Consider the following 24,749-nt stretch of genomic DNA (forward strand, 5'->3'; position numbering starts at 1 on the left):
ATGTTATTGACTAGTTTATACAGACATGAATTTGACTTGCTAATTATCAGGTTTAGTTCTATGTTCATGAGTGATACTAAGTTATGAATTCTTTTAACTTACATATTATTATTTTATTTCCAGTGTACTATTAGCCTCATAGAGTTAGGTAGCATCTCATTCTATTTTGTTAACTACTTAGTGTAGAGTGAGTACTATTTTTTCCCAAATGTTTGGAATTATTCCTAGTGGAGACATAGGGATCTATAATGATCTTCATGTAAAGAATTTTATGTATGGATTTCCTTAACTGGCATAATGATGTAAAATTTACCCATCTTTTAGGTAAGTTTGTCTTTAAACAATTTTACCCATTTCATCTAAGCTTTTCAAACTTATGGGCAAGGTATCATCTTAATATTTTGTAGACTCTGTAATAATGGTCATGTCTGTCCTAACATGTGTTGCATGTGTTCTCTTTGTCACTCTTGCAAGGAAATTGAGAGATAAAGAGGTAGAGGTACAGAGAGAGAGAGATGGGGGGGGGAGAAAGAAAGAAAGAAAATGGGTGCACCAGGGCCTTTACCCACTGCAAGTGAACTCCAGATGCATGCACCACCTTGTGCATCTGGCTTACATGAGTCCTGGGGAATCAAACCAGGGTTCTTTGGCTTTTCAGGTAAAAGCCTTAACTGCTAAGCCATCTTCTCTGGCCTGTATTTTCTTTTAATATCCCTTTTTCACACCCCCTTTACTTATTCTCACCCCTTTTCTTTCTTCCATTGACATTGATATTCATTTTATAGCTACTTTTTTTTAATTTAATTTATTAGTTTTCATTTCAGTGAATACAGGCAGTTTGGTACCATTATTTAGGCTCATCTGTGATCTACCCCCTCCCATTAGACCCTCCTTGTTAATGAAAATGGGTCGTGCATTGTGGAGTTAGCCCCCAGTTATTAGTATGTTTTATAGCTACTTAAGCAATACCTCTACATTAAATTTAATATGTTCACCCTCAATCTTGATGAAAAGTACCCCACAATATCAAATTATATATGTAATGCAAAATAGCTAAGCTCTTACACACAGAAGAGTAATATGGTAGCTGCCAGGTGATAGCAGTGTAAAAATATGGGTTAAATATATACAATTTTTCAGTTAGGAGAAATAAATGCTACATATCAGAGGTGAATAAAAAAAACTCTAAAATAGATGGAAGGATCAGCATATGTCTCAGATTAAAACAGAAAATGTTTTTATAAAAGGGTCCCAGTATGACTGCAAAAGCAAATAGGAAAAGACATCTGCAATATATCTTAAACAGCAAAGTAACATACTCCAATCACACTAGTCAATGGATGCCTAATCAAAACAGATAATAAATGGGATAGGAGGTCTATCTGAAAAGATACTCCACTAAGCAGAATATATAAATGGCCCAAAAATCTGTAAAAAAAAAAAAAAAAAAAAACTTCACACAAAAATAGGGGAGTACAAATTCAAGCTATAGTACAATGGGAAGTTGGACACAGTACCTATAAGTGAGGATAGAACTTAATGCACCTGTAGCTCTAAACCTGTCTTTGTTTCTAGCTAAGGAGCTAAGGACAATCTTGTCTTTCGATTGTATTCCATCCTCCTAAACCCCATGCCACTTCACATTTGACTAGCTTCAATAATGAACCATTTAGGCCACACAGATATGTAAACTAAAGTTCCCAGAAAAGCCCTGCATCAGTTACACTTACTTCAAGCAAGGCTGAGTGGTCTGATACAACTCCTGTGATCACGAAGAGATGGAATTTTGCAAGTCAGAGTCAGATTACTTTGTGCTACTTTAACCCCTTAATAGCCTTTTTTTATCCACTTCTGTGTCAGACCTAAAATCCTGGTGACTATGGATCAGGAGTAATACTTTTGGAATGTAAGAACAGACTATTAGCTTCCACCAGCCCAAGGGCTAAGCACATCATCAGATAGCATCTGAGGCCTGTGTTAGAGAGTTCTCCCCTTTGCCATAACCCACATACCTGATGGTCAGCCAATGTATTTGAAAAGTGCATTGATTTATGACTTTCTTTTGTTCTATAACTGTAAAACATTCATGAAATCTTAACATGTTGGAACATGGAATTTGGGATAACCTGAATCTGTGTTCCCAGGCCATGGCCATTCATATTGGCTCCAGAATAAACTATCTTTTACCCCCCTTGTGGTGAGAGCTGTGTCTTTTGTGTCAACAGGCACAAAATAACACAGCACATGTTTGCATTTATATCAAGTTAAAAAATAACAAATTCATGATTTCAGAACTCAAGTGAATGTACCCAATTGAGATAGTATGTTGGAACATATAGAAGGGAATCCAAGAATGCTGAAAGTGACTTATTTCTTTACAGGTCATGACACTTTCTTAACAATAAAGTCCATTTAACCACATTCATGTTTCTTTTGCTTTCCTGAAGTTTGTTTGTATGGCATGATCTAGGATCACAGGGAAAAATTGTTAATTTATAGTGGATAATTAAAGAGAAACATAAAGAAGATAGCAGTTACAAAAGGGGAAGCAAAATGATAACTGTGTGCTCATTAAACAGAAAATGAAGGAAAATTTAATGATGGAAACATAAGCCTAACTTTAAAATAATCCATTAACGTTGTCTAAAAGAAAATGGAATTCCTGCGCATCCATAAAGTAGGAAGTAGTAAGCTCCAAACCTTGATCCTTCAATGTATTCTTTTCAACAGGACAACATAAACCCATCTCTGAAATGGTCCAAATTGTCTGACAGAACAATACCCTTGCAACCATGTTTAAGGTAAATTAGGAGACAAGATGACAGATAAGGTTTATGTGAGAAGGTTTGGAGTGAGTGAGCTAGATCATAAAAAATGTGAATCTGATGTTTTAGGTGGTGCTTCCATGAAGAAAGAAGTGGCAAAAACTGGTATGGCCCACAATATACAGAGACACATGAAATGGAGAAATTCATGGCCTTAGCAGATACTTGTCTATTACTGAGCACTCAGAAAATGCTAGGCACTGTAACATTGTACACATGTTTCCTTGTTTATGCTACCCAATAGTAGGTTTGGATCATTTGGAAATTAAAAACTTTTGCACAACATAGTATTTAGAATCATGTAAACCCAAAATGATAGGTATTAATCTCAATTTACATAAGAAGCTTATGTCACGTGATAAAAATTAATGAGTGATAAAGTCTGAATTCTAACCTATGGTTTATCTGCTTTCCTGAAATAAAAGAGGCACTTTATAAATCTATTATAAACAAACAATCATTAAATCAATCATTGATTAAATAGATGATGTGTAGATTGTCTCTGGCTAGACATCACATTCTCTGGACCAAGATGCCTAAATGAAAAAAATTATACAAAGACAGACAGACACATACCTATACACACACACACTCAGATGATAGAAACTGAGAATGAAGAGATGGCTCAGAGAGTAAGAACATTTGCACATAAGCACGAAAACTTAAGTGAGCCTCATTAGCTCTGATTCCAATCCTGCAGCTGTTTACCTACTTCAATAATTGAGTATGATCTCACACACCTATTAACCTAGTCGTTTTAAAAAAAAAATGACATTGAGAGAATCCATCTTATGGAAACATGAATGAAGAGTAGGACATTTTCTTATCGCCTCTGCATGGTAGAGGAACATTTTCATACACACATTAAGGCATATAGCACCCACACATGTGAAGAAAGAGGCCAGGGTTGGAGAGATGTCTTAGCAATTAAGTGCTTGCCTATGAAGCCTAAGGACCCCCGTTTGAGGCTCAATTACCCAGGACCCACGTTAGCCAGATGCACAAAGGAGTGCACGCATTTGGAGTTCCTTTGCAGTGGCTGGAGGCCCTGGTGCACCCATTTTCTTTCTTTCTCTCTCTCTCTCTCTCTCTACCTCTTTCTCTCTCTGTCTGTTGCTCTCAAATAAATAAATAAAAATAAAACAAAGTTTAACAAAAAGGAAAGAGACCAGAACTTGATTATAAAAAAACATAAATTAGGGAATCATATGATGCTGGGATTGTATTTAAATTTATCTGGATGTCTGAGGTTACCTCAGTGAATTTTAAGGTATTTGATATGTAAATTTTATGTGTAATATTATTGAGTATTTTTTCTATGAGGTAAAACTTAAAACATACAAAGGATTCTGATAAATACAAAAGTATAAAGAATTTCCAAGAACAAAAGTGCATGCTACTGATATATAACCATCTACCAGATTTGACCGTAGAAATAACCCAACACTCTACATAAAATTTCCCCATAGATTCAAAAATTTCTATGGAATCTCTGTCTCCCACAAGGAAAGGAGGGTTACCTTCAATTGTTTTTCCTTTTCCGACACAATGGACTGAACTAAGGTAAGATGGTTTATACAGAAGATACAGACCATTGCTAGAGGGATGAAAATATTAGCAAGTATAGAGAAGAGATCAAATTGATGTAGAGGATATGGAAATCTCTCAACAAGAACTGAAACTTCATCAAAGAGTGACTTTGCAGCAGGGCCGCCATGATGTAGCATGATAGCTTTATCCAAAGCATGTTGCACAGCCAGGAACCCTTCACTGATGTACCCTAAGTGAAAAACCAAAGATTGATAAGTAACATGGGCCAAAAACAGCTGAGCCAAACAAAGAGAAAACTCGGTGAGTGTACAGTTATGTATTATAAAACAGCATATATAAATCTATGAACAAGTGATATAGCCACCTTAGTCTACATAGTCATGATAGTAATCAGTAATAATGGGCAATGCTTACTAATGTTCTTCTATGATCTTATTCCCTTGTGGAGTGATGCATGACTGCATGTAAAAAGGAAGAAATAGTTAATTATAACTAGGCTCTTATCATCATCTAAAATTCAGAGTGGCTACAAGTTTGTCCATATCAATTCACAATGAACTTGTCTGTTATCTATGAAATAAAGATAATTTCACTCTGTTTTGCCTAATGAGTTGCATATTCTTTTTTTCTGATTCACACTAGAACACTTAGTAATTTGCTGAATAGAATTAATGAGAAAGAAATGTTGCACAGGCAGTACAGAGAATGACCACATCTCACACATTCTCAGTTGGAGGTTATATCACTCCAAGGGAGCCACAGTATTAACAGACATAAATCTGTGATCTTAAGTTTCCTGATGGGGAAGGACTAGCTTTAAAAAACATCCCATGAGGCTCTTAAAAGAACAATAATAATAAGACTGAGAAATACTGCTTTGTGTCCTATGCCAAGCTTACTTGACATCATGTCCTACCTTACCATTATACATTTCTGAAAGCTAATGAGTTAACAATGATGCAATGCTATTTATAATTTACATAAGTTTTATTTGCATTCCTACCACTTTTCCCCAATACTCTTTTTCTGTTCCAGGATCTCGCTGTTTGTTGTGGTTACTCATGGCCTCTATCATCTCTATTCTGTGGAAGTTTCTCATTCTTTCCTTATTTTCATCACTTGTTTCCCCAGTTTGGGTTTTTCAGTGCTTGTTCATTAATAATTTAGGGATACATTTTAGGAAAGGAAACTAGTTTAGTGAATCACCCTCTTTATTTAATTATACCACATTTTTTTTTTAATTTTTTTTTAGGTAGGGTCTCACTCTAGCTCAGGCTGACCCGGAATTCACAGTAGTCTCAGGGTGGCCTCGAACTCATGGTGATCCTCCTACCTCTGCCTCCTGAGTGCTGGGATTAAAGGCATGTGCCACCACACCCAGCTTTACCACAAATATTTGACATCAACATAATGCCACTATGCTAAGATAGTATCTGCCAGCTTTCTCTATTACTAAGTTGCTATTTTTTTTTTAAACCATCCAAATAGTCTTTGAAAACAAGGTGCTAAGAGCAGACATACTCAATAGGAGGGGATATTTTACAAATTTTATCTGGCATTCTACTCTAAGGAATTTTTATATAGTCCCATCAACTGGGAATTAAATTGTTTCCTACCCCTTGATTTTAAAAATAGCACTTCCATTTATATTCTTTCTATTAACACCCCCTACTCCCCCAATTTTAAAGGATTTCCATCTAGGATTACAGTCTTTACTTGGCTAACACAATAAGACTAGTTAATGGATGTAGCAGACAGCTTCAGGTTCATTGAGATGAACTTTCAAACCAGACACAGTTATGGAGGAAGGGATATTTATTGAAGCTTACAGTTCCAGGGGAAGTTCCATATATGGCAGGAGAAGCTGACCTGCCTTCACAGGTCCAAGCAGAGAGAGAGAAGTACAAGCCTAAAGGTCAAAAACCATAGCACACTTCAGGAACTCCTGCTAGGCACATGTTACATATCTTTAGATTGAAATCTGAAACCTACAACCACTCTTTAAGATCCGCCCAGTGACATTGCCTCCAGCCAGATAGCTGTAGATACAAACTACAAACAATAGAAAATGAATATATTGAGGGCCATCCATTCAAACTACCACATTCTGCCCCTGTCCCCCCAATACATTTTTAACTATCACACATTGTAAATTGTACTCAGTTCAATTTCAAAGGACCCCACAGTCTTGACCAATTTAATATATTAAGACCTGTAAAATTAAACAAGTTAAACATTTCTAACATATAAAGGCACAGAGTAAACATTTTCAACTGGTATAAGGCATAGCATAAGGAGAGACTAAAACAGTGAAAACTCAACCACCATCAAAGAAACATCAAATTTCTGCAGTTTAAGTCCAATACAACCAAAGACTGACAGTCTCCATATTTTCTAATTCTTCCCCTCCAGCTAAGCAGAGTAACCAGGGAACACTTCCATCTAAGGCCAACAGTATTCTCTATGGTAGTGCTTGCATAGTCCTGGTATATCCAAAAAATCTTGAGGTCTTCATGCAAACCAAGGTCCATCTTCCAAAGGCTCTTTCAGCCTATCAGGGCATTATGCCCTGCCTCATGCTGCATCTCAGCAGCAGCTCCTAGAACCATGTCCAATTCATCACCACTGCTCACATTTGTCAGTATTCTAAAACCAATACCTGGTGTGCAGGACACAGCCATATTCTTAAGATCACAGACAAAACAAATCATAACCTTGAAAAGCAGGTTCCTTCTCCAGTCAACTCTTTTCAAAAGTGTGGGCATTTCTATGATAGTCTTTCCTCAGGCATCCTTTCCATGGTAAAGCAATTGGACCATCTTCCTTTAATATTGCTAATGTGTTTGACAATAGCAGATTCAGTAACCTAAAACCAGTCTCAGTGCCTGTAATTTTAACTTGTTTGAGGTTTTCCAGCTTAAAATCTTAAATCTCTCAGTCCAATATCTCTAGCCAAGTAAATCAGTCCATTACAAATTTAACCTTGATTAAACTCTCTGGGCATGGGCAGTAGGATGCAGCCAGCCCTTATGTCAGTATCCCAGTTTCAACAAAGTCCTCTGCAGTCTTTCCTTCCCCTTAGAAAGCTCATAAGCCAAGCCTTGAAGTTCAATGCTATCTGCACTCAGCATTCTCAGACTCTTATCAGAATAGTCCATAAAACTTGGCTTACCACTCCAGAAGACATCTTCAGTTGCAAGCACCAAGTCCATGCCTATTCCTCCAAAACAAAGGTTCCAAGTGATCAACATCCACATGGTCAGGTTCATCTCACCCCACTCCCGGTACCAAGTTCTGTAGTAGCCGGCTTCAGGTTCACTGAGATGAACTTCCACACCAGTCACAGTTATGGAGGTAGGGATATTTATTGAAACTTACAGTTCCAGGGGAAGTTTCATAAATGGCAGAAGAAGCAGGCCTGCCTTCACAGACCCAAGCAGAGAGAGAGGAGCACAAGCCTAAAGGTCAAAAGCCACAGCACACTTTAGGAACTCCTGCTAGGCACACTTTACATATCTTTAGATTGAAATCTGAAACCTAAGACCTAACACCTAACACCTTAAGATACACCCAGTGACATTGCCTCCAGTCAGGCGGCTGCAGATGCAAACTATAAACAATAAAAAAAATAATGAACATATTGGGGGCCATCAATTCAAACCACCACAGTGGGGTTAGGCACTCTCCTTCTAATATGCATTTTGGTTTCTACTTCACTTTTGGCAAATTTTTAGAATTGTCCAGATGTCTAAGTTTTTCACTAGAATAATACAAACTAAGTTTGTTATACACTCACATAGCTGGGAAAAGGAATAAGGCTTCCTTGTATTTAAGTGTTTTTAAAAATCCACCAATGGTCAGTTTAAAAGATAGCATTTACCACAAGGTTAAAGAAATATAAGCTCATCAATCATAAAATGCAAAGGAAAATAAGAAAAGTTAGGTTAAAGGTCTACTCACCAGGGCTACCCCCATCATCATGCATTACGTTTCTAGGTCCTAAAGAAGGGATGGTTGGAAAGAGAGAATCTATAAACCAGCTTTCTTCACCCATAAAGCTTTCTTCATGGTAAATCAAATGTGTAGCAAAACGCAAATAATATTTTACCTAAAAGAGGCAGAATTTAAAACAATATTCATAATGCAAAAGGAGGCAAGAATCAGAAACAAAAAGAAGTTAAAGTATATTTGGGATATTTTTTTCCTTAGGATATGTTCATAAGCATCTCAGTAGATTTTGGAAGCAAGAACAAACATATCTGAAAGCATATGACATACTCAGACTTTAAATGCATGTAAGACTACTTCTGTTCAATCAATCCTCTCTTCATATGGGACGAATTTTAAAGTGTTAACAATTCCTTAATATATGTTATGGGCTGCAAACTCAGTAACAACTTACTAATTATTATAAATGTACTTTTACCTAGACAGAGAGCTAACAGTTGACTAAAATAAAATATTTTTAAAAAGATTATTTTCTCTACCAACTATGTCAGCTAAAGATCCTAAAAGGATAGGTATGACAACATAAGAAGAAATTTTATATGAGGACAGAGGAGGCATGAAATAAGTTATAACTCTGAAAAGTTGTATAATTTAAGGAATGAAAAGATGACTAATTCTGGAGAGCCTAGTAAACTTCAATGTCTATTATACCAGAGATAAAGAGCTTTCTGACACAACTAATGAATTTATTGTTGCCAAAATGTAGACAAGTGAGACTAGTTAAGATCAGTAGGGATGGGCAGATTTATAGAAATACATATTCATATGTTGGTTTTCAGACAAAACTTTCAGGGATGTATTACACACCCAAGGAAAGCCCTGGTTGTACACAGAACTCAAATCATAGTTGAGGAGAAATATAGATACACACTGACTATTAATTCAGTGATAGAGAGATATGGTTAGAGTATTATGGAAGGGTGGAAGAATGAAGGTGTGTGTGGAGAGAAGACACCATGTAGAGTCCAAGCACATTCAGAAAGGGAACAAGTGAAGCAGAGAGGAGGGCTAGTGTCAAGGAGCCAACAATACAAAGGTAGGAAAGGTTAAGCACAAAATTGTACCAAATGCAGCAGATTCTGACCAAGCTCTCTGCACACTGATGGCCCTACATAAGCATCAGCACACAAAGTCATAATCTGAGGACCGATAACACAGGCACAACCAGCGAGAAGGTGATGCAACAGTAAAAAGAAACTTACATCCTTACTTGTGCCCTTATTTTTGGTTCCATTAACAAGTACCTATATCCTAATCATAGTTTATTGTTTTGAACTTGCTGTAAGATTTTATTCATTGCACTTTTTAAAATATGCTTAAAGGAAACTCTTTCAATGGAATAAAAATTTCAAATCACACTTTTTAGTACTTAAAAACAAACAAACAAAACATTTCTCTGTTCTGCATATCCTGTGGTGAGGTGGTTATCCAGAAAGACTGTGGAGGATGGGATATGATTTTTGCATTCATTTACCAATTAGTGGTCACAAGCAGGTCAACTCACCAAAAAACAATTTTCTGAAAGTCCAATTCCTTGAATTGTTACTTCTCCAGAAATTGCTTCTCATATCAGCTCACCAAAGTCTAATTTCACTACTGACTAATTCATGGAACGACCAATTTTCTCAATCACTGACTTATTAAAAATTTCCTTCTACTACGTTTCCTAATGTTTATCAAATCCTGCTATATAAGGTGACTCTATCAGGGGCATCTTTAAATATTTCAGAATTTTAGTTCAATTCCAACTCTCCTTACTTTGCATTTTTGCTATAGCCTTGTCTCATTAACTATTGCAAAGGTCTAATTAAAGTCTTCTGTCTTCCATTTTTGAGCAAATCACATAACTCTGACTTGGGGAGTTTAAGTTATATATTGCAATTTGGAATGCTGAGTTTGTTTTACAATCAAAAGCTTTTTAAATCATAAAGTTAAGGTGAGTTTCTGCCATTGAAATCATTTTTCATCTTGCCTGTTGTCTCTTGTGTAATTTTTATTAGATACGGACATATTCAGTATGTAAACAACACATCCTTTCCCTTTTCTCTGCCTCTTTTCTGAAGTAGCCTTCCTCATTGGGGATGCAGGTCAACCTCATGGAGAATGTGGTTCATGCATTATGGGAGGGGGCAATGTGTCTGTGCAAAATGTGCCAACTTGTGGTCCTAACAATCTTTTGTCCCCACTTCTGCAAAATTCCTTAAGCCATGCTGAGAGCATTTTAAGTCTACTTCAGTGATGGGCACTTACGAGCCTCTATATCTATGGTTTGGTATGTGTTGAGTGTCCTCAGTATCTTTGTCCATCACCTTTTTGCTGATATCAGAGTCACTAAGAAAGCAGCACTCTTGCTCATTTCCCCAATTCCTCTGTGGTTTCAGGTGGGGCTGGGGAAGAGTGAACTGGGTCATTTATTTCCTCAGGTCCAGCTCCCATCTGAGGCAGAGAAGCAGATTCTCCAAGGAAGAATGAAGCCAGCAACAGTTAAATGGGAAAACCATTATAATTTAGGGAGAATTTAAAGGGTATAGACCCTCTTAGTGTCTAAAGTTAGTGGGACCTTGACAATGGAAAGCAGAATCATTATTTCAGTATGATTATGACTTGTTTCCTAATTCCAGATATGTTTTCCTTTCCACTGAGTGGATCTGTTAGCCAATCCAAGAGCAATTCTTTACCCACCATGGCTCTGTCCCACTATTGCACTTGTGTGAGCATCAAGTCAGGTTGTTTGCTTCTGAGTCACTTAGACTTTGAATTGCTTGGACAGATGGTGGCCACTTTCCCTTGGTAGCTCCTGTAGCACCTTCCAACACTAGATGGGCTAATTGTCTGGGGACTGGCTCTCCTCCAGTTTTCAAATAGGCCTGTCTTTGGGGTGTGCAAAGTTTGATGTCTTCAGTAGTAGGATTTTACCATTAACCTCTGGTGGGTAATCAAGTGCTTTGGCTGAACCTGACTTGTTTGTTTTAAGAAATCTAGTAGATCTCTCTGATCAAGAGCTAATTGTGGATGTAGACCACATCCTGGTACAGGGAATTACAGGATATCTCCAAGGGAAATTTAAAAAGAAAATGCAAGAGCAGAAAAAAGAGAAGGAGGAGAAATTTGAGGTTAGGCTTTGTCTCACTCTCTCAAGGGCCCTTCGATTCAGGTGCTCCCCCTAAGGTCCTCTTGAGGATTCCACCACTTAGTTTAATTTTCAAGATATAGGATTCTATGGTACCAGTTCAAATTGGGTTCAGTTTTGTATTCATCCCCCACCCTTCCCCTTCCCCAAGCCATACCCTCCAAGCCTCAAGATACTATTCATTTATGTCAGTAACTCAGGCTGATCCAGGTTAGGAACTACAGATGAGTGAAATAATGCAACGGTTGTCTTTCTGTGATTGAATAATTTCACTTAGAATGATCTGTTCCAAGGTTGACCATTTTTCCTCAACTTTCAATGAGTCATTTTTTCTTACTACTGAGGAGATTTCCATCATGTAGATATACCACTTTTTGGTTATCCATTTATCCAATGGTGAGCACCTGGGTTGAATCTAGTATTTAGCTAGTATGAATTGAGCAGATATAAACAGGGTTGAGAAAATATCTCCGAACTGAAGCATGGAGCTTTTAGGGCAAATGCCCAGTAAGGGAAAAAGAGGGTCAGTTGGTAACTGTATATTCATCCTTTTCAGGAGTCTCCATATTGATTTCCACAGGGGTTGTACCAGCTTACATTCCCACCAACAAGGAATGAGTATTCCTATTTCTCCACAGCTTCACCAACATTTGTTTTTATTTGATATTTGATTTTTTGTATGCTTGCTATCCTTACTGGGGTAAGGTGGAATCTCATAGTTATTTTAATTTGCATTTCCCTAATGTTTAGGTATGTTGAACATTTTCTTAAGTGTGTGTTAGCCATTTGTAATTCTTCCTCTTAGAACTCCCTATTTAGTTCTCTGCCCCACTTTTGGAGTGGATTGTTTGATGTTTTATTGTTTAGGTTTTGGAGTTCTTTGTAGATTCTAGATATTAGGTTTCTGCCAGTGGTATAGCTGGCAAAGATTTTCTCCCATTCAGTGGGTAATCTATTGGCTCTTATGCTTATGGTATGTTTGCATATGCAAAAGCTTTTTAGCTTCATGAGATCCCATTGGTTGAGTACTTATTTAATTTTCCAGGCTACTGGGGTTTAGTTCAGGAAGTCTTTTCCAAGTCCTACAGAGTGAAGAGTCCTTCCTATTTTTTTTTCTTTCAGTAGTTGAAGAGTTTTAGTTCTTATATTAAGGTCCTTAATCCATTTGGACTTGATTTTTGTGTATGGTGAAATGAGTGGGTCTAATTTCAGTCTTCTACATATGGTAATCCAATTTGTCCAACATCATTTGCTGAAGATGCTGGCTTTTCTCTAGTCTACATTATTGGCACCTGTGTCAAACAGCAAGCAGCTGTAGTTGCTTACCCTAAGGTCTGGGTCTTCAATTCTGTTCCATTGGTATATGTTTCTGTTTTTATGCCAGTTCTATGCAGTTTTTGACAGAATGGCTTTGTAATATGCCTTTAGATCAGGTATGGTGAAACCACTGGAAGTGTTTCTTTCTTCTTTCACTCTTACTTTTTAACTGAGGATATTTTGGATATCCCAGGAATTTTACCACTCCATATGAATTTGGAGATCATTTTTCCAGTCCCTGAAGAATGATGCTGTCATTTTTATTGGTATTGTGTTAAGTCTTCATATTGATTTGGTAGAATTGCCATTTTCACAATATTAATTGTACCTATCCAGGAGCATAGGAGGTTTTCCCATCTTCTAAAGTTCTCCTCTATTTCTTTGTTGAGTGATTTTATGTTTTCATTATGTAGTTCTTTCACATCCTTGGTTAGTGTTATTCCAAAGTATTTTTTGTTGTCATTGTTGCTATTGAAAATGGGACACACTCACTAATTTCCTTCTCTGTATATTGGTCTTTTGCATATAGAAAAACTACTGATTTTTTGTGCATTGATTTTTATATACTGACACTTTGCTGAAGGAATTTATCATTTTTAAAGGTTTTGAGATGGAGACTTTCAGATCACTTGTATATTGGATCATGTCATCTGCAAATAGAGCTAATTTGACTTCTTCCTTTCCAATTTGAATCCCTTTTATTTTATTCATTTATTTATTTTGGTTTTTAGAAGTAGAAGCTCACTCTAGCTCAAGCTGACCTGGAATTCACTATGTAGTTTCAGGGTGGCCTCCAACTCATGGTGATTCTCTTACCTCTGCCTTTTGAGTGCCGGGTTAAAAGCCTGTGCCACCACACCTACTCAAATTCCTTTTATTTCTATCTCCTGTCTTATTGTTTGGGATAGTACTTCTAGTACTATGTTGAAGAGCATTGGTGAGAGTGTGAGGATGTCTTGTTCCTGATCTCAGTGGGAACTCCTTGAGTTTTTCCCCCATTAAGTACTATTTGGGCTTTAAGAACTTTATATATAGCCTTTATTGTGTTGACATATAAACTCTCCATGCCTATTCTTTCCAGTGTTTTGATCAAGAAGTGGTGTTGTATTTTGTAAAAGGCCTTTTCTGTATCAATTGAGATGATCATGTGGTTCTTGTTCATTTTATTTATGTGGTGTATTATGTTGACTTATTTACACAGATATACATCTAGCCTACTCACTCTCAAACTTTGCATCCACCCACATTCTGTCCATGCAAGGAACTCCCAGTTTTGCTTCTATATATTGCTATATGCTGGACCTAGGTCATTTTCTTTAATGCAAGTTAAGAGCAGACTCTATCTCTCTGCTTGCAGACTGTTGTAGTTACCTTCTCATTGCAGAAACAAAACACCTGACAGAAACCAGATGCTTGAAGGAAAGTTTTTATTTCTGCTTATAGTCTCAAAGGTAAAAAGTTCCATAGTGGTAGGGGAAAGCACTGCATGAGCAGAGGCTGGCCATCACTATTTTGACACAGCAGGTGGAAAATATCAGTAAGGGAGTGAGCCAGCTAATGTTAACAAGCCAGGGGCTAATAAACCTCAAGGTCCACCCCCAGAAAAAAACCTTTTCATGCAAGCCTCCAACCCTAAGTTTTTATAACCTGGTGTGGTGGTTTGATTTAACTGTCTCCATAAACTTATATGTTCTGAAAATTATATCCCCAACTGGTGGCATTTCAGGAATTGACACCTCCTGGAGGAAGTATATTGTTAGGTTGGGCTTATGGGTGTCATAGCCTGCTTCCCTTTTGCAGTGTTTGGTTCTCTCTCCTGCTCCTGTGGTCTACCTGATGTTGGCCAGGAGGTGATGTCCACCCTCATGCTCATGCCCTCATTTTCTCCTGCCATCACAGAATTCCCCTAGAGTGTGTAAGCCCTTTCCTCCCACAAGCAGCTCTTGGTCGGTGTTTCCTGTCAGCAATGTGAAACTGATTGCAACAATAATAACTGAACCAAGAAGTGGGATTGTTGATGCCTTTTGGAACTGATTTGTAGGAGGAGTGTGGATAAATTTGAAATCTTGGCCAAAAAGAAACCTTGCAGTGCTGTAAGTACACTGCATAAGATGGCACTGGGGGACTGGAGAGATCGTGCCATAGTTAAGGCATTTGCCTGAGAAGCCTCAGGACCCATGTTTGACTCTCCAGGTCCCACATAAGATAGATACACAAGTTAATGCATGTATAAGGTCACATATGAACACAAGGTGGCACAAACGTCTGGAGTTTGATTACAGTGGCTGGAGGTCCTGATGTGTCAATTCTCTCTCTCTCTCTCTTTCTCTCTCACTCACTCTCACTGTCTCATAAAAAAGGCCAGTCTGTTGGAGTTGCCTCAAGAAAACAAACAACAACAATAAAAACACAACACAAAGAGATGTCAGTGGGCATAGCAAGGAAAGATTGAACCAATACAAAGTCTAAAACCAAAGGGACAAGCATCAAACTCTATAGCTCCATGTCTTAACAGTGGCCAAATTTCTGGGGTTTCAATTCTTCCCACCCAGCTTGGCTGATCACAGCCCAGAGAGAACTTCATCTCAAGTTGGCATCTCTCCTTAGTGGTCATTCTATAATCCTGGAAACTCTAAAATCCTAGGCTGTCCACTGAAACCCATGGTTTATCTTCATGCTCCATCAGTCCTTCACACAGGGACTACAGCAACCCTGCCCTCACATTACCTAGTGGTCATTTCCTTAGAACAAATTGCGCTGCAATTCAATGACATTATCTTCCCTACGTTTGTTATATCCCCCACACAACTAGGTAGGGCACCAAATTTGCTAATCTAGGGGGAAATAAATCCAACTTGAACAGAAGGAAAATGTCTTCAGCATTTTCCTTTCAGGCTCCCTACTTTCAAAAGAGTCAGAATTCTTCCCACTGTCCCAATGCAGAATAGCTAGCCCAATACCAATGGTGCAAATCTCTTAAGCAGCTAACATGAGCTTCTGTGTCCTGCCCAACTTTTATTTCTGTGGCACATCCATCACTTCAGACCAGACCATCTCTTCAAAACTCAACCCTTCTCAAGATCTCACAAAACAGGCAGAATGCAGCAAGCCTCTCATATAAACTTTACCTAGTTAAGAAAAAGTTCTTTCTTCTACTAATAAGCCAAGTTTACACAGTCCACAATTGTTTCTGTATTTAGTTCTATAACACTTTGAACAGAATTGTCCATCAAAGTCTGCTTACAGGTTTCAAATCCTTCCATATTCCTTTCACAAATCAGTTCTGAAAGACTAAAATCTACAGTAAGGTTTCAAGCAGCAATGACTACACTACACTGGTATCAATTTTCTCTGTTGTAGTTATGTTCTTATTGCTGGAAGAAAAGCACATGGGGAAAAAAAGCAGTTGATAGGAGGAAAGGTTTTATTTCAGCTTACAGTCAGAAGGGGAAGTTTCATGATAGCTTGAAAAAGCGTGGTGTGAATAGAGGATGGACATCACCTCTTTATTGCAGGTGGAAAATAGCCATGGGGAATTAGCAAACAAACACTAGTAAACTAGAGGTAATAAACATCAAAGTCAACCTCCAACAACACACCTCCTCTAGCAGGTGAGCCCTGCTAACCTTCTAAGTATCCATCAGCTGGGGACCAAGCATTCAGAACACTTGAGATTATGGGGAACATCTGATTGAAACTACCACAGGGATTGCTCTCAGAATCAGCCTCACTATATGTTGATGCCTTACTTCTGGTTCAGCTTAGCTAAGCCAAAATTATTTTCTAGATTTAAAACTAGAAATTTTGAAAATTAGAGACACCTACCATAACAGATACATTAGCAAAGATAAATAGCCTTGATTGTGATTATTTCTTAGGTTTCCAGTTGATGTATTAGGCATGGTAGGTGGAATAAACAGCAAAACATTGGCTAAATAAAAGCACAGATACTGAAGTAAGCTAACTTTGGATTCAAGTTTCTAACACGGATAAGCAGCAAGCTCTTTCATAAGTTTGTTACCTTGTTTATTAGGTATTGAAATGGTACTTCTACTGCACTGAGTCTCTGGAAGCCACAAGCCAAATATGAGGTTTGCATGAAAATATTTCTCACCTTACGTGGCAGGGGATCATGGCTGCTTTTGAAGTCATGGTCAAACACAATAGCAGCTAGAACATGTCCATAATTCTTGGGGTTCTTAACATAATCTTCAAAATTTTTTTCTGTAGAAAAGCCTACAACTGTGGAAAAAGAGAGAGATGTCTGCCTTCTAAGTTGAAAAAAAACCTGCATGTTAGCGCTTCTATCTTTATTTTGGGAAGCCACTTTACCTGGAGTAAAGACTGGCTCTTGACGTGCTATAGATATCAAAACACTGTTGCTCAATCATTAACATATGAAACTAATTAGTACTTGGAGTATATTTTATTACCAATATAAAATAAAAATTAATATGAAGATATTGAGGTAAGCTAAGGAATAAAGAATAGTCCACTCAGTGTTCTGAAATATTCACCTTGATTAGAAATTAGAAAAGAATGTGATCTATCCATGTAACCTATTAAAATATTATGCCATGTGTGGTGGTTTCAATCAGGTGTAGCCCATCAGCTTAGATGGTCTGAATGCTAGGTTCCAAGCTGAAGGAGATTTGGGAATTAATGCCTCTTGGAGGCAGAGTATTGTTGGGTATTATAGCCAGTTTACCCATGCCAGTGTTTGGCACACTCTCCTGTTTCTACTGTCCACCTTACATTGCTCAGTGGGGATGTCCACCTCTGCTCATGCCATCATTTCCCCCTGCCATCATTGAGCTTCCCCTCAAGTCTGTAAGCCAAAATAAACCCTTTTTTCCCAAAAGCTGTTCTTGGTTGAATGATTTTTGCGCCACCAATGTTAATTTCACTGCAACAGCACGTTATTTCATAATCTCCAATATGTGAATCAAATATACTTGGAATTTGTGGATTAAAAACTACTTTAAGATTTTGATAAGGCAAAACAGTTGTATTTCACTATCTAAAACAATGAATGGAACAGCATATAGTGCCATTTGTACCCTCCTAAATCATTTAGTCATTTAATATATGTGCAAGTGTGGTTGTATATAATAAAGATTTTCTGAGGACTAAACACATGTTTATAAAAACAGAATGCCATAGACTTCAATAACCCAAGAGTAAAATGAATATCTATGCCTTTTTGACTAGAATTTAAATGCCTTTGTTGCTGCTATCTTTATAGATTCATCCTCTAAAAATCTTCATTTAAGTGGAGGGTTGGATGCTTGCTTTACAAGTACATAAAAATACATCATTCCTTTCTCTAGGAATATCTTAGACTAGGGGAGAAAGCAAGAATAATATCATAGATTTGAATAACTGACCCTGATTCTGATATGCCTGAGAAAAATAACTTTTTTACTATTTTTGCATTCCTTAAAATGGATTTGAAAATCAGCAAGTAGAAGTTCTTTCTCAGATGGCTACACTTCCATTTTATGGAGTGAGTGAATTCATAAACAATGAGGAGCTATTCTAATTTCCTAATCTAGTCTTGTCTGTTGATGGTTGGTTAAACTCTATTTGACTGAGAACACTGTTGGTGGCCATGCCATTAAGCAGAGAGTTTATGATTATTGCTTTTGACAAAGCTCAAAAATGCCAGGTTTGAAGTACCTGACCTAATCCTGCTGTCTCAAGTGTAAGCCAAACTGAATATAAATTTCAAAAGAAATTTACTAGGATCTGTTGTGTACTTATATAAGTGCATCAGGAGCAGGATGAGACAAGGGCTTCAGAGAGTTAAATGTTTAAATCCAGTAAAAGTAAATTTACTGCTAAATTTAAAACACAGAAATACAGCTGACAATAGAATAGCAAAATTTAAGAGGTAACTGCTAGAAATGGAATATGTCATTGAAAGTTGAGATCTAGGTGGAAAGGAAATTGTGTGGAAAAGTACTAAATCACAGAGAACAAATTGAGAATATTCTTGGGGTCCAATGAAGCATCAGCAGATTTCCTATATTACTTATCAGTTACTCTCTTAAAGGCACAAAATCCAGGGAAGAATATGAGAACAGAATGAAAGAACAAGTTGATTTCCTTATAATTCAAAGGCAAAATATGACAAGTTTGGTTTCTTCTGCTGCTTGAACAATATCAAGAAACAGTGATCTAATTTCAGAATGAAGGGTTTGTAAGGAGATAGACATGGTCTCCAGGTTAAAATGTTGTCCCTAGGGACTAGGTAGATATTTCAGTCAATAACGTGCTTAAAGCACTTTAAAAGAGCTAAGTGTGTTTATGTTGCATGGTTGTAATTCCAGTGTCAGAGATGTGAAAACAGGTATATACCTGGGGCTCAACAGCAAGATAGTCTGGACTAATTGGTGAGTTCTAGGACGTTTAAATACCACATTTCCTCTAAAGGTAGATGACACATGTGGAACGATACTAAAGTTTTCCTCTGGCCTCCACATGCACACACACAAACACGTTTCTTCTTATTCTTAATTTCTGCTTTCTCTTTGCATTATTCTACAGTGTAAAATATAATACCAATAAGATATGAAGGCATGCTATATCTCTTCTTAATGGTCACTAGAACACTAGTTTTATGGTGATACTCAGCAGAGGAGGAGGGTAACGGATTGAGAGTCTAGGGCTACTGTAATAATAGAACCTATCACATAGTGAGTGCCCATCACCGGCTCTTCATCCTTGTTCCTTTGTTGTTCACAACTACCCAACATATTAGGCACTACTACTCTTTTCATTTTACAAGTGAGGAAGGATACTTGTTGTCCTGGTTTATCGTGGAGAGAGAGCTGTAGGAAGATATTAATGTGTCAAGCTGAGGTATCCTGGTTTTATAATGTATAGGCTTTTGACCAAATCCTATTTGTACTTCAGTAACTTGAAATATAAAATCAGTCTTTCATTTGCCCCCATTTCTTTCCAGCTGAAATTCCGTTAATCACTCCTCAAATTATTTAATTCATTTGTCTTGTCTATCTTCCATACTAGCAACTAGAATGCCACCCCTGAAAATAAAATCCCCTAAAAGTAAAAATAGTAAAAGAATATAACATCTAAAGCTTTTCATTCCAATAAACAGAAAATATGCTTGGTCTCAAAAAATAGAATACTAAACACAAGTGTTTGAGTACACCAGTGTGCAATGCAAACCTTTCTCTGAAACCCAGGCTCAGGTGTCGATGCTGTTTTCATTACTTTTGCATGAGAAAGAATGTGTTTCATTCTCTAATTTTGGGGAGGCATTTAGCATGAGTGAATGAGGTCATAATAAAGTAAAATTCCAAAATATGTGTAAAGCATGACAATTAGCCTTTGTAGCATATATATAATTTATGGAATATTGTAAGCAAACTTTGAAATATGTAGTCTTTATAAATTACCTTGGAATGTTTATTAAAATATGCTACATACTGATCATAAACAATTCTCAAACTTTCAAACACCTGAAATCACAGAATAAACCTTTTGATTAAAGGGGAATTAAAATAGAAACCATTAACATTGCTGTAACAACGGCTCCAATTATGCAGAAGTTTAATAAGAAATTTGTAAAAATTCTAAAGTTTCATGCATTTAAGAAAAAAACAAGATGAAATTAGATATGTCTGGTAATTCAGTATCAACAGATTCTACATTTGTTAAGATTTTTTTTTGCTATAGAATTAAAAAAAAATTATCTCTGAGGACTTGCCTCCTTCACCAGTTCAATAAGTGACCTCAAATCTGCTACCTTCACCTGGCACAGAGCACAGGAGTTATATTCTTTACTGAGTCCTAGTTGGGACAGGGTTTACTTAATTCTGTGGAGATAGATTCCACTGGGAATCCTATTACCTTTACCTCATGGGTATAATCTCCACAGAACTGGGTATAGCACTCTACCTGAGTCCCAGCCTTCAGAGTCCCTTTAGAAATCTTCATTCCTGCATGGGGAGAAGCACCAGTGATCTCCCATTTGGGCTAGGAACTAAGTGTGAGTTCCAGCACAACTATAAGTGAAACATGACCACCTCATACATGAATCCATTTCATGTATTTCCAAGACAGAAATCTAAGCACAACAAAGTGGAAAAGAAGAAAAACAAATACAAAAAAAAGAACAACCACTGTTCTAAGTACTCACTAGCACAGCTATGCCATAAGGACCTGACCAAATGTTACTCTTGATGGGTAAGTGACAGAAAAACCAAGCCAATGTTCCTTCCTCAAGTAATATCAAGGCATAGCATAGGACACCCATGAGAGTTGCCTAGGGAAAAGTCCAAAAATCTCCAAAGAGTGAATATGAATATGTATAAAGAACTTGAAGAAGACACAAATAGAAGTAGGAATGAAATCCTGAACTAGTTTAAAGAGGACATATACAAAACAGCTTAGACAAAATAAAGTCTAACCAGGATATAAAAATAGAACTTCAGCCATGCATGGTGGTGCATGCCTTTAGTCTCAGCACTTGGGAGTAGAGGTAGGAGAATTGCTGTGAGTTCCAGGCCACCTGAAAATTCAGAGTGAATTCCAGGTCAGCCTGGGCTAGAGTGAGACCCTACCTTGAAAAATCAAAAAAAAAAAAAAAAAAAAAAGAACTTGAGAAAAAGATTGAACTTCTCCCCCTCCCCAAAAAAGAAATAAAGCTAGAAATGCAAAACACACAAGTCAACAAAAGGCTGCATGAAAAACTTCACCAACAGGCTGAATCAAATGAAAGATTGACTATCAAGCCTTGAAGACACAGAGGAATTAGATAAATTGTTCAAATACAATAGAAGTTTAAAAGAGTACATGAATAAAGGATGAGGGAAACATGCAAAACCACGTAAAGAACAAATGTTTGAATTATAGGAGTTCAACAAGGAGAAGAACTTTAGTCCAGTAGCATAGAAAATATTGTTAATAAAGTCATAGAAGAAAATTTCCCAAACCTAGGGAAAGAGAGGCCTACATGGTATCAGAGGCATCAATAATACTAAATAGACTAAACCAGGAAAGAAATTTTCCACATCGTATTATAGTCAAAATACAATGAACAAAGAAAAGGTACTGAAAACTATTCAAATACAATGGCAAACCCATCAATATGACAGCAATTTTCTTAATGGAAATATTAAAAGCCAGAAGGGCATGGGATATTATATTTTAAGTGCTAAAGAACCACAGCTGTCAAACTCAAATCACTACAACCAAGAAATTGTCTCTTATAAAAGAAGGAGAAAGAAAAATATTCCATAATAAAAATAAGTTAAAGAAAATTTTGCACACAAAGCCAGCCTCACGAAGGATATTAAATGAGACAATGCATACAAAATATAAGAATAAACATATTCAATAATCTACAGGAAAAAAAAATCATCTCCAAAGCTAGAAAACTAGTTAAGATAACAAAGACCAAGAGATCAATAGCCTGGATTAGAAAACAGGATCTATCACTTTTTCTGTCTTTAAGAAACTCACATCACAGTCAAAGTCAGGCACCACTTAAGAGTAGAAGGATGTTCAAACAAAAGGAATTAGGAAACAAGCAGATATGGAACTAGAAGCTTTTCTAATATCTAACAAAATAGATTTCAAACCAAAATTAATCAGAAGAGACAAAGAAATATACTTCATATTAATTAACTGAAAAAGTTACAAGGAGTTGATTACAACTCTAAACATACATGTATTAAACACGTATGTACCAACTTGATAAAACAACATCTACTAGATATAACATCAGACTCAAATCACAAAACAAACATAGTAGACATATGCACTACCATCAATACACAGGTTATCTAGACAGAAAATAAACAGAGGAACAAGGTATTTAAAAAGACACTGTAGATCAAATGGACCTAAAAGGCATTTCATACAAATATCCCTCCAAACACTGCAAAATACATACACTTCTCAAGTCACTGGGGGTTGCAGGACCTCATTTAATTCCTGTGAGAAAGGGTTGTTATGGAAAGTGCAAGCTTGAACCTGCTCCTCCTTGTGAGCTCTGTCCATCAAACATGCCTTCATTGTGATGTCACTTACCATTTATATAGGAAGATAAATCATCTTTCACATGTTCAACAATACTCTTCACCACATCAACATTGGAAGGCACATAAGCCAGTTCCAAAGGATAAGTGAACATCATGGGGTACTGGATGAACATAGGCACATCACTGACCGAATAAGAAGAAAAAGTCAAATTTTTGATCTTCTGTTTGACGATGAAGTGGCGTGCTTCCAAAAGTGTAATGCCACATAAAATTGTCAGGGCTATTTCTATAAGTAAAGTATAAAACTGCCGCTTCTAGGAGAGCAACAGAAAACAAGATCATGTTAATTGTTGTAAGATAACCTTAACATAGCAAATGGCTAATTCTTATGCATGACATTAGTAAGAAACTTCACAAAGTATACATAGATGATTAGCAAGCACAGCTTCACTCTGGGACAATAGCAGTTTCATAGACTTATTCTTCTCTCTTATTTAATATTCTGCTATTATTGCAATCTGTGAAGATTCTATGTTTGGTACAGATAGTCCCAGCCTTGGGACTGAAAGAAATAAAACAATATAACTTAAAAGGCTGTGATCATGTTATAAAAATCTCATCCTGGTGACTTTGGAGCTGTGTAACAATAACACAACAAGTTCAATTTACCTTTAAAGTAAAGTTCTTCCATAGGAGATACCAAAGTTTACTGAGTCCCAAAAAAGCCATTCTTCTGAAATGAGGAGTATAAGTTCAACTCTATGAAGGTATTAAAGATAGTTTCAAAAATATTAATAGTATCTATCAGTATGCATATTTTAGATACAGAAATTCATTTAATTCAATTAATTTTCTGATAACACTTAAAAGATGACAAGAGTATGTATTTGAGACTGAGATTTTTAAAAATTATAATTATTTTTGCTAAGTTATAATTTTGTAATTATTTGTATAATTAGTTCACTTAATGTATCTGTGGACATCCTAATATGAACAAAGAATAATTGGTCTTTTACAAGTGTCCAAATACAGTAGTAACTTCCACAAACAACTGTGCTAAGAAGAACAGATTTATAATGTTTATTTCCCTACCAAACTCATAGTTAAATCCTAACTAGTTGATGTTATTTGGAAGTGGAGACTTTGGGTGGGTGGTGATATGAATACAATTAGTACCATTATCAGTGACCCCAGAGTCTCTCATCCCATCCCTCCCATCATATGAGAAAATATGGCCATTTGTGAGTCAGGAAAAAACCTCACTAGACACTGAATCTGTTAGCACTTTAAACTAGGCCTTCTTATACCTTCAACACAGAAAAAAAAAAAAAATCCCTGCTATATCTAAGCCATGTTGCCGATGGTATTTTATTATAACATCCAAAATAAATGAAGATGAGATTGCTTCTTGCATTTAATGGAGATTAAACCTTCTACATGCATATACTGGGCATAGTTCTTTTAAGGTAAATGAAATAAATAAATCCTCATGGTGTATATGACATTATAGATTTATTAATTATCCCACACTGAAGTCAGAATTCCTAAGTGAAAATACCATATCTGTGCCCAACACTATGACATTGGACATTTACCCTTAAATTCTTGGGACTATGAAGAGGAACGCTAGTGTTTGGGACCAGGACAGAGAGATAGCCAGATAAGACTTTATAAGTCAGTGAACCTGGCCCTTACAGAGATGTCAATTTACCTACAGACACAAAAATTAAGTCTTAATGCACCTAGCTATATAAGAAATGCATGTTCTCTGAACAAAAATAAATTGATGCTGGAATAAACTATTCCTGTAATCTTTCATATGACATGATATGATAACATAACCATAAATTACTAGAAAGTTTTGGTTTTGAGACAGGGTCTTGCTTTATAACTCTTATTGGCCTG

The 24,749-nt window shown here is 36.7% G+C and overlaps 1 protein-coding gene across 1 annotated transcript in view; it reads right to left on the reverse strand.

Annotated features, from left to right (window-relative positions):
• The window catches only part of LOC101617186 (phospholipid-transporting ATPase ABCA3-like), an 82,015-nt gene extending 58,442 nt beyond the window's left edge, over positions 1-23,573 (reverse strand). The window contains exons 1-5 of the mRNA XM_004653447.2: positions 23,514-23,573; positions 22,894-23,158; positions 16,946-17,073; positions 8,337-8,484; positions 4,346-4,605 (exon numbers count right to left, since the gene is read on the reverse strand). Coding sequence (XP_004653504.2) covers positions 4,346-4,605; positions 8,337-8,484; positions 16,946-17,073; positions 22,894-23,158; positions 23,514-23,573 — 861 coding nt within the window. The remainder of the gene's footprint in view (positions 1-4,345; positions 4,606-8,336; positions 8,485-16,945; positions 17,074-22,893; positions 23,159-23,513) is intronic.
• Positions 23,574-24,749: the final 1,176 nt, after the last annotated feature.

This window comes from Jaculus jaculus, chromosome 2, assembly GCF_020740685.1.
Source record: "Jaculus jaculus isolate mJacJac1 chromosome 2, mJacJac1.mat.Y.cur, whole genome shotgun sequence".
NCBI lineage: Eukaryota > Metazoa > Chordata > Mammalia > Rodentia > Dipodidae > Jaculus > Jaculus jaculus.